The sequence below is a fragment of the Microtus ochrogaster genome, unplaced genomic scaffold, assembly GCF_000317375.1.
Source record: "Microtus ochrogaster isolate Prairie Vole_2 unplaced genomic scaffold, MicOch1.0 UNK30, whole genome shotgun sequence".
Taxonomy (NCBI): domain Eukaryota; kingdom Metazoa; phylum Chordata; class Mammalia; order Rodentia; family Cricetidae; genus Microtus; species Microtus ochrogaster.
In genome coordinates, this window is record NW_004949128.1 from 1,509,550 (window position 1) to 1,520,960 (window position 11,411).

The following is an 11,411-nucleotide window of genomic DNA, read 5'->3' on the forward strand; positions in this document are numbered from 1 at the left end:
AATTAGAGGCTGAGACTAATGGGTCAGGCAGTGATTAAAAGAATACAGTTTCCGTGTAATTATTTCGGGGCATAAGCTAAGCTAGCCGTGTGGGCGGCTGGGTGCCTGGGGACGCAGCCCAGCCGCTCTTATTTCAACACTTTCTAAAACGGTACCTTGTACACATTGTGCAGCCAAACGCAGGATGCACTGTAGGAGAGAGATGAAACAATGCTGAGTGGCCGAGGAACTAAACGAAGTTCCATAATTTGCATTACGTATTTATGGCTGCGTCCTAACCAAGTCTTACCCATAAACAGGTAAACCCGGTTCTGATGTGCCATGCTCCGTCTCTGTAGACCAGGCTGGTCTCGAACTCACAGAGATCCGCCTGCCTCTGCCTCCCGAGTGCTGGGATTAAAGGTGTGCGCCACCGCCGCCCGGCCCCGTGCTCCGTCTCTAAGGACAAAGCAGGGAAGAAACAGCTCAGCCCTAACTGATGCATCACGAAAGCGTGTGGCATGTATTTCAATTCCGGAAGCCCAGGAAGGGTAAACTTCCTTGGGTGGGGAGGCATGCTTATTGGTAGGGGTGAGTTGCTAACATCAGACGTGAAACGAATCCGGAGAATTCCTAAATGAGGTGATGTGTGAGCTTTATTCTATTAACACGCTACTTTCCAAACAAGCAGTATGTAAAAGCAGGAAAATGTTTATAATGCAACACAGATGTCTTTAAAAACATGCCCCGCTCCAGTGGAAGACCACACATTCAAGAATATAGAATATATGGAATATATGGGTGGCAAGATTGATCTTGAAGGATTTCCTTTTGGGGGGGGCAAAAAGTTGGGTAGATAGAGGAGGCTTGAATCTGGGAAAAGTTGGGGAAAGGGTGCATATGATCAAAATACACTGTATGAAGCTGAAACTCCTGAAGAGCACATACATATACATATAATCTCCAAACCATGTGGTGGGGGTGAGGAGGAGAAATCCAAATCAAACCAGGGGCTTCAGGAGCTCTGCACTCAGTCCAGGGGCTGGAAGCCGGACCCTGCAGTTCCTGCCCTGACTTTGTGACTTTAAAACAATTTTTAGAAAACGAAAAACAGCACAAAGTAAAATACATGCTGGGAACTAGCATAAGAATTTATAACAGTGAGCTATGAATTTAAGGTCCAGCTTCATAATTTGATGAAAAAAAAATAAGTTTGTGAGCATACTGATCACAAGTAACATAGAACACCGCATTACCAGGGACATTGATTACTTTAAGTATAACTAAAGGTAAATTTTATTTTCTCATTTTTCTCCCTTAACTAGATGGTTAAATTTTAGTAGGTCTTCATCCTGAGTCAAGTGTGCTGTGATATGGGAAGTATTACCAAGATGGCTGCTGTGGGGAGACACACTTGCCACTAAGTCAGCCAACTTGAGTTCAATTTCTGAGTCCCACCTGGTAAGAGAGAACTGACTCCCACAGGTTGTCCTCTGGATCCCCACATTTGGGCTGGGTGCACGTGCGTGCGCGCGCACACACACACACACAAATCTAAGTAACTTTAAAAACAAGGGAGGGTAAGAGGGTTCAATAGGTGACGTCATTTGCAGCCATGCCTAACAACCTGCACTCAGTCCCCATAACCTACAAGGTGGAGACGGCTGGCAGAGTTGAGTTCTCTAAGATACTACCCCAGTGTATCAGAACAGGGAGCGCTAAGTCGAGGTTCCCAATGGTCTGAAGGAGTCAGAAGGAAACACCAAACTTTTGAAAATCATGTACTGTTGTGATCCAGCTGTCCTCACTCCCCCTGACGGGTAGGGGAACTTCCTTGTGGTCTGTAATTGACAAGGATGTTTGTGTTCTTTCTGGCTGGTGGGTCTCCACAGAAGTAGAGGTATAAAAGGTTGCTGGGCAAAATAAAGGTTGCTGTTCTTCCACCTGAAAAGAAGCCTCTGCGTCTCAATCCCGGCACCCCCCGCCAGTCTCGGCTATCCAGGCTGCGCAGGCCACAGCAATGTACTAATAAAATTAGTTGTCCTACTTGAGTGCTGGCTAGTGAGAGCATCTCTGTCCAGGCCTTGGAAGAAAACTTCAGGATGTCACAGCCACTGATGTGTAACAGGTTTCGGCAAGTTGTCAAAAACAAAACAAAACAAAACAAAACACCTACCTACTTCTTCAACATTAACTTCACCGCCACTAGGGAGAGCCATCTGCTTCGCTTTCTAACAGGCTCTCTAAAGATGGGAGAAACGAAATGTGTCTGCCTAGCAAGACCTGGGAAATCTCGAGTTCATTTCCTGACTCCACAGCTGACTCGGTAGTTCTGGAGCCATGATGGGAAAAGTTTGTCTTTTGTGGGGGTTGTCAGGTTGTTTTCTTGTTTTTGCAAAAGCTCCCAGCATTTCTGGGATGCTACCACCAGGGTTCAAGAGTCCCATCACTGAAGAGGGGGCAGGAAGCATGCGTGCACCCAAGGGTGAGGAGGAGTCTTGGGAAATGCAGTCTGCTGGATGTGATGTGGTCGCTGTACTCATGAACCTCACTATGGTTCTGGTCACCTGCACAAGATGAAGCCAGCAAAATCAGCCGCCATTCCAACAGGCAGGGCTGATTAGACTCAGTGGGTTACAGGGACCTAGAGAAAGAGAACATGAAGCTGGGGCATGCTTGGGAGTGCTGGGGAGGTGGGAGGTGGGGTGCGTATGAACAAGGTACACCGTTTGAATGTATGGAATTCAAAGAATAATTAAAGATGTGATATTAAAACTATGTCACTGGTCACAGCTTTAACCCCGGCACTCGGATCTTTCTGCGCCCAAGGGCAGACAGCTCTATACATCAAGGCCTAGGCCGCCAAGGATACACACCAGCTGTCTGAAGTCAGCCAACCAACCGTGCCTCCTCAAGGCCAGCGCACTGTGGTGAGGGAGTTCAGAGGAGAAACCCATGGAAGGGATAGCACAACACAGCACAGGAACACAACACGATTATCTTCAAATTTAAATTTATTAAGACATTCAGCTATGTCTGTCAGTTTACATCCAAATTTGCTACTAAAAAAAAAGAAAAAGAAAACCACATCCCACAGTAGGAATACCAAGTCTGAAATACACTTTTTTTGAGCCAAGCTTATTGTATAAATAAATGACTAGTTTTCTTTTCATATCAAAATCCCATAAAAAAATGACATCCCCCCCTCCCCAGTTCTACCTGTAGCCATGATGAATGTAAAAATTTAAATATGACACATCCTTGTCAAAGAAAGGGAGCAAAGTCCATTCACAGCTTCAAAAGTGGCATTTGCAGGGTGGGATCATACAGTTAGGTACTCATTCCCCAAGTGCAAACGTTGCCAGAATTTAACACTGCTTTTGATTCAGTTGCGAGAATGAAACATTACACAGGATTGAACAGTACACCAGGGCCTTCATCAGTGCCCTAAAGCTCCTCCCACTTTGGCCTCCCTTTTAAAAGTGGACTCCAAAGTGTTCATTAGAGTTTTAGTTTACCTCACACAGCCAACAAAGTATACAATATATTAACAAAAGGTCCATATACATCAAAATATGAAGACTCCAGCATCAAGTCCAAGGGTCTCAGGTGACATGAATGTCCCCCAAAGGGCCCATTGCCCGCCCACCCCTTCTCTGAAGCACATGGTGACGGGTGCGTGCCTCCATCTTGGATTGCAGTCAATGCTTCTACATCTTTGATTCCATTTGTGGTGCTGTAGAAAACGACAAAATCACCTGGTGGTTCCAATCAGCTGAGGGGAAGGGGAGCGGAGAAAAGGGCTGGTTGTTACCCATACTTTCTAATCAGAGTGATCCTGTCCCATGGGAAAGGAAAAGCCAGTTCCACCTCTGCCTGCATCTTCCCATGCTGACCTCCAGATCTTTGTCCTCTTGGCCCCTTCCAAAAACTCAAACCTGATTTCATTATCCCTCGCAAATCAGGGGCCACTCCTGAAGTTGCTGAGATTGAATTTTCTTGGCAAACCTCCACAAAACATCAGCATAGAACATATAAATACATTTTGATTAGTGTACATTGCAAAATTTCTCCTACAACACGAAGTGGGCTGGAAAGCAGGTGGTGTCCACCGAGTACCCCTGGAACAGATCCTTGGAATGTCAGGCAGGGCCCTGCCTCATCCTCTCCTACATCCACTCCTCGGATCTGAGCGTGAGCTCCACCTTGGGCGGCCCTTCTCCACGGTGCAGAGCTCCAAGCCTGCTGCTTCTCCTCTAGGCGGACTCAGCAGGACACGCTCCACCTTCTGTACTCTGAGGATCCTCTCTGGGGTCAACAGCCTCTTCCTGACTAGCCGAGCTTCTGCTGTGTTCACTACTGTCCCCAGAACCTTCCTGTGTTCCAGTCCCTGGTGGACGCTCATGGTCAGGGGGTTCGGGACCTTCCTGAAGGACAACGTTCTGCTCAGCCCCTGCAGGAGGTTGTGGAGCCGGTTCCGTCCCCAGTCCTGGGAGCTGGGAGGAGTTTTTGAGGTGGCAGTGACACAAAGGGCAGGTATCCTGGACATACAGCCATTTCTTAAGACAGCCTGCGTGGAAGAAATGGCTGCAGGGCGTGATCACGGCCGATTTCATGTCCTGAAAGAGGTTGAAAGAGGTACCTCAGAAAAGTCAACCATTTAACCTTTAGGATACTATCCCAAGGGCCCTGACTCCAGCATCTCTTTTTTTTTTTTTTGGTTTTTCGAGACAGGGTTTCTCTGTGGCTTTGGAGCCTGTCCTGGAACTCGCTCTGTAGACCAGGCTGGTCTCGAACTCCAGCATCTCTTTGAATTGCAAACAGAAACCCTGCAGCCCAGGCCTTGGAGCTATCTGACACCACTAATAAAGTTGCTGCCCTTGTCCAGTATGTAAGAACCACTGTGGACACTACATCAAAAGGGAGCACAACCCAAAGTGAAGAAGAAACCGTCTTCTAAACAGGAAACACGAAGGTTACACTACGCAGTACAAAGATGCGAGCCACTGGGGTAAGACAGATAATTATAGCCTCGGAAAAAATCTAACAGACAGGACTTTTTCCACGACTATGCACCAATGCAGCTAGAGACTAGTCCATGAGGAGACTATATGCAAGGAGACAAAATTCAGCCATGGAACACCAGAGAGTTGGCAAGGAAGTGGCAACTGTGTTAGGGCCAATGCACAGACATTTTAAAATCACTTTGTGTAAACCAGCACACCTCAAGAATTCCAACCTATTCTTGGGCTATACCAGATCTACTAAGTTAGAAAATCTGAACCAGGATCCATAAATCTATACTTAGAACAAGGCCCTCATATGACTTACAGTTACTCAAGATTAACAATCATAGAAACCAATGAACGGTGACACTCTCTTTTGATATTAATATTCTTTAGGGACGGAGGGCCCGACAGGAATTTAAAATCTGAAGATTTCTTTTTCAGGTACTGTTTAATATCCTTAAACAAGGAAGTGTGAACATCCCAAAATTCCTTGCCAAGAGTTGGTAACACCCTGGAGACTTTGAAGCAGGGAGCCGGGAAGCTAAGCAACTTAACTCTCGTGTTCCATGTGTGAGCGGCAGGTAGTTCCAGCACCTCAAAAAAAGTGGTGACAACAGGGGACACAAAAAGAGGACTCTTGGACCCCAACACAGGAGATTTAGACACTGGCTGCCGAAGCCGAGTGTGCCAAACTTATTTTTTCTGTGCTTTGCTCTGAGGATAATGAGGCTAAAAAAGACACGGAGTCCACTTCAGAAACAAAGAGAATATTGGACCATGACCAGACTCAGGACCACACTCCTCAGTGCATCAAATGCTGGCAAGGAAACAAAAAGATGTTCTCGGTACACTTTTAAAAAGTGGAAGCTTTATATTACTATGAGAAAAATTCCTGCCATTGGTAGTTTTACACACACACACACACACACACACACACACACACACACAAACACACACACCCCTACAGCATCTGAACTACAAGGAGCTCTGGAGGAAAATCATTACTTCACACACAGCAACACTATCTATAGCTGTCTGCCACCAGCCTACACGCCCAGTGATGTTACATGAAGCCTGGTTGCAGCTGTTGCCAGGTAATTTTGTCCACACCTCCAGCTTAATTCTAAATGCTGCTACTGAGTCCTCCCACAGGAGGACCAAACTCTAGGCTTTATAAATTTCTAAGATGACTTAAAATTATCTTTCATTTGTACTAGAGGGCAACCATCATCTTGACATGAGGCCGTCTGTCTATCCATCCTCAACAGTACTCTTGTATTCTGCCTCTACCAATGCTCCAAACCCCACAGGACTGGAATTATCTGAGAGAACAGCATTCACTCTTCAGCAGCTTTAAGTCCAGACACTGCTCCCAACCCCCCAGAAGACACAAGGAAAAGTCAAAATTTTGGCACACCACTTTTCAGAAGTTGCTGACTCCTGATTGCTAGGATATATTTAACCATACATATATGTGAAAACACTGTGTCTCTGTGTGTATTCAGTAGTAAATATAAAATACACTTAACCTGTTTCTCCTTTATTTATGGGTGAGCAATAATATTGAAAACAATAATAATTAGAACTTGAAAGACTATATTAAAACTGAATTTAGAAGTAAAATGGATATATTTTATCAGGTCTTTAATAATCCAATCTATGAACCCCATTATTTTTTCCAAATCCAGAAGTTAATTGTGTCTGGACATTTACGTTGAAACCAGTTCATGCTGTAGTCCCCAAGGGCCACCCCAACTGATCCACCCAAACAGACGGCCCCTGAGCCGGTCACCTGGTAACAGATGGCACAGATATCATTGTGCTTCTCCAGCTGCTCTTTAGTAGCAATGGGGAGAGACTTAATCTTATTCACAGCATCCCTACGGAGTAGGAAGCTCTTCCATCCTAGCTGGGCACGAAGCCACACGTTGTAATAGGAATGGATGAAGATGATCATGGAGCCCATCACGGTCCACTCTCCAAAGATGGTCTCTGAGACGCCGTAGGCGACCACACAAAGGGCCACAAGAAACTCTAGCAGGCGGTAAGTACCGTTCACATAGTAGATGACATCGTCCATGTTTTCCACGGGCTCTTTGCGGAATTCCTCAACCATAAATAAGACATAAATAAAAAGTGTTCCCAGAACCTGGAAAAATGTATGTATATTATTAGAATTGATCATAAGAAAACATTTCTCCCTAAGTCTAAAGAAATAACACACTCTTGGTTCTTTTAGGGTACCATATTTAAAATCTCAAGCATACCCAGGGAAGACTGAAATATAAAAATATGCTCTAAAGAGCCAAAGGTGATGCACGTGGGTGATGGTGGCCAGCTACTGAGACAGCAGACACCACAGTTGGAGCAGCATTCAAGAAGTAACCAGTGTCCTCAGGGTCACCCACGCCCATCAGCTCTCCGCTGACCTTCCTCAGCCCTCTGCTCCTCTGCTCTCCACAACAGGTCTGAGAGCATCACTTCCAGGACCACGTTTCCTTTAACTGCTTACTGAAAAGGCAGCAAAGTCCTCCAAAGTCACAATAAGCTTGCCGTGTCTGAACAATGCTGTTCACATGTATGAACATGTGTGTTTATGTGTGTGATAATATGTTAGCTATGAATGTTTATAGTATATATCATATGCGTACAAACATAAGTTGTATAGATATACAAGGGTATTTTTGAGTAGACATATACTTTGAAAAGCCCACCGTAAACAAGCTCCAAGATATTTTAGTGTTACAGTTTCTTATCAATTTAAGGATTGTAAGACTACTCTGCATTGTATCATTTTGCAAAGATAAACTGAAAGGTTTAAATTGTTTTTTAAAATATATATATACATACACTTTTGTCAAGATGGCACCAAAAACAAAGGAGGCCCCCAGCCTCTCCCAAAGCCAAAAGGAAGGCCCTGAAGGCTAAGAAAGCAGACAGTGATAGAAGGCAACCCCAACACCCTCAAAAAGAGCTCGTCCAGGAGAAATCAGCTTGAACACTATGCCACTGTCAAGTTCTCCTGACCACCTAGTCAGTCATGAAGAAGATGGAAGGCAAACATGGTGGGTGCACTTGTATTCCTGTAGATGACAAGGACAACAGGCACCAGAGCAAACCGGCTGTGTAAAAACTCCATGACACCGATGGCCACAGTCAACAGCCTGTTCGGACTGGACTGAGAGCAGGCTTGTGTTCGGCTGGCTCATGATTATGATGATTCAGACACTGCCAACAAAACTGGGATCACCTAAACTTGGTCCAGATGGCTAATTCTAAATATAATCTTATTTTCACCATGAAAGAAAAGCAAAGCAAAATGTTTGTATCATTACCACAAATGGAAAACCACATGGTCTCGGTAACATGCACGAAAGCAGTGTCTTCATGACATGTAAGTGTCATGCTTCTCATCATAAAGGAATTTCTGCCCCCTCCCAAAAAGACCCCAGAGATATTCAGCTGCGCCTATCTAGCATTTTCATAACCAGCTGTGCTCACATAAATGGAAACACTCTAGTAAAGAGTGCACAGGGACCGCCAGGAGTCTGACTCCTCTGCTGGGAAGGACTGTGAGCAACCAGGCAGTGCGGAGTCAGTCTGAGGCTCACCTGGAGAGAGGTCAGAATGCTGCTGGAAATGATGATGAGAAGCCAAAAGTCCATGTGGAAGAACTGGCAAATCATGTAGGCCATGTACGCTGGGAATACGAGGAGGAACAAGCAGAGGCTCACAGCACGGAAGTGTTTCCACAAGCTCCTGGACAGACACAAGAGTCTCTTAGCATCAAGGCAGTCACTATCGGCTTCCTCCCCAGAGCAGTGAGGCAAGGTGGCCCGCTCCTTAGCTCTGCAGGCACTCTCGGCGGGTGATGGTTTTTTCACAGCTTTTCCCATTCACAGTAGCTACTGGGGTCCCCTTACTACCAAGGACCACTGGGGATATGGGGGTGGGAGGCCCAGACCCTTAGGCAAGGCTTCCCCCCTAAGTTTCCTTTGCATTTGGTTCTGATAGAGAAGAAACAAACAGGAGACTGGATCCACATCTTGAAGGGATGAAGAACCTCACCTGCTAATTAGTTTTTATTGGAGTGCAATTTGGGGTTTTTCCTGTCCTTTACAAACTTTCTATAGTATTCTAGCATTTCCACTAATATGCAAAATTAATTAATGTATCTTAAAAAGACACTCAAAAAACAACATAATAGTGACTGTAGCTAGGTCAGAGCACCCCAATTTTTAGTCCCATGCAATACCCTTTCAACTGAGCCTACCCTTAAATATGCAACATGCTTTATGGAGAAACCTTGAACTCCAAGATCAGATCTCCAGTCGCTGTAATTGACAGCCATCACTAGGATTAACTGAGACACGGCTGAGGAGGCGAGCACCAGCAAAATGACTTTCGCAGCCACAGTGCCTTTTAAAAGAATTTTACAAAACGTTTGCCCACGGAGATGATGGAGCACTTGAGCGAAGCTGACAAACTGTAATTAAAATGCTAATTTCAATTATTTTATAAATCTGCTCTCACAATTCTACCTCCCAAAAGACTGCTTTCTCCAAGCAATAATTCAAATGTAGTTCTAGAACCAAGCATCAAAACGTGGATGGAACATGGATGGAGAGAATAGTGACTTAGTTTTAACCAGTCTTTTATGGAATTCCTTTGCATGAACTACAAACCATAATAGTATCATTAGTTTTGTACATTTGTTTTAATTAAAGTTCCAAACAATCTAAGCAAGCCCCCTGCCACTAAGTCAATATTCCCAGTATGCAAGATAGTATCTTTGAAGAAAGAATGGTTTGGGTTTTAGGTCTTTAATGCATTCCATGGCTGCAGCCACGGCTTCATCAGCTCAGTTAGTGTACTAGGCCACATGTCTATAATCTCAACAGCAGAAGTGGAGGCAAGAGGGCCCTGGGGACTAGACAGCCAGGCAGTCTAGCCAATCAGTGAGCTCCAGGATCAGTAAGAGAGCCTGACCCAATTGACCTCTGTCGTTCGCTCTCTGTCTCTCTATGGGAGAAGAGACTCTGATTTGACATCAACCTCTGGTCTCTACACAAGTGAATGCATACCTGCATATACTCCACATAAGAATAAACAGTAATTTTAAAAAATAAAAATAAACATAATTTAAAATTGTTCTTAATACTAGATGTACACAGATCCAGCTACTAATTTTATTTGGTCCCATATGGCATCAAAAGCCTCCATTAGGCCATCCCTCCATATGTTGCAACTTCTTAAAAGACCATCAAAGAAGGTTGCAATTCTGTAGGTACCTATGCTTCTTATCCTTTCTTCTTCACTTGCATTTCCCCCTAATACTTCGTCTCCTTTAACTATCATTACATAGGATAAAATCGTACCTCTTCTCATACACTTACAGGGCACTCTTACACACAGGCTGGGGATAGAACACTGGCCGTGTAAGTTTGAGAACTAGAGTTCTGATTCCCCAGGGAGGCAACTGCCTAATCACAGTGCTCAGGAGATGGAAACCAGATTCCCCATGGCAAGCTGGCTGACTAGACTAACTCAGTCATCGAATCTCATGTATAAATCAGGGGTACAAAAATCTAGGAAAACACCCAGAATCCATCTCTGGCCTCCACATGTACATATACACACACAGGCAAATACAACACATGAATGACATACAAAGACACAAAGTCAAAAACTTCCTATCAGGAAGTAAACAGCCAAGGGAACAGCACATTTCCAGCCATCTCCCCTCTCTAAAACTCTCCTTCAACCTACAGGCGGTATGTGGGAAAAGTACAGCAATAGGATCAAAGAGGATGAGGGTGCTCCTTACTTGTCTCTGGAAGCTCCCAGCGCCAAAACAATAGGATCCGCAATCTCTAGCATGGACTGCAGGATGGAGGCAACGACGATGAAGAGGATGATGCTGAGCAGGAACGCACGGTGGACCACCTGAAGTTCTATAAGGCCGGTCTGCACTGCCAGGATCAGCAGAGTGACTCCTTCTGTCATCCCCCTGACAGGCAGACAGTGCACAAGTCAGTTCATGTTCCAAAGGCCATGGAGTTCCAAGAAGGCACTCCAGAGGCTTTGACTGCTGACTCCACAGTTTTATAGCTACGCTGACATTTCAGGCTAAAACCTATCTGTAGGCAAAGTGACTGTGTGTCCCATTGCATCAGTGTGACACGACATACTGAGGTACACAGATCCTTACATGTTCAAAAGCATGCAGTGAGTTTACCATACAACAAAAGAAAGAAAAAAAAAGCTTCTCAAATGAACAATTCCTACGCAGACTGCCACTGAGACAGAACCTTCTGCTGCCAGATAGCCAATGGAGCGTGCAGACTCACAGCGTCATCTATACACGGATCTCACTGATCTCTCTCTCTCTCTCTCTCTCTCTCTCTCTCTCTCTCTCTCTCT

At 45.0% G+C, this 11,411-nt stretch overlaps 1 protein-coding gene across 3 annotated transcripts in view; it reads right to left on the reverse strand.

The window, feature by feature from the left end:
* Positions 1 to 2,975: 2,975 nt before the first annotated feature.
* The window catches only part of Rnf145 (ring finger protein 145), a 46,899-nt gene continuing 38,463 nt past the window's right edge, over positions 2,976 to 11,411 (reverse strand). For all 3 annotated transcript variants that reach the window (XM_005368173.2, XM_026789799.1, XM_005368171.2), the window contains exons 8-11: positions 10,816 to 10,998; positions 8,600 to 8,747; positions 6,781 to 7,137; positions 2,976 to 4,598 (exon numbers count right to left, since the gene is read on the reverse strand). In XM_005368173.2, the coding sequence (XP_005368230.1) occupies positions 4,236 to 4,598; positions 6,781 to 7,137; positions 8,600 to 8,747; positions 10,816 to 10,998 (1,051 nt within the window). In that variant the 3' untranslated portion in view covers positions 2,976 to 4,235. The remainder of the gene's footprint in view (positions 4,599 to 6,780; positions 7,138 to 8,599; positions 8,748 to 10,815; positions 10,999 to 11,411) is intronic.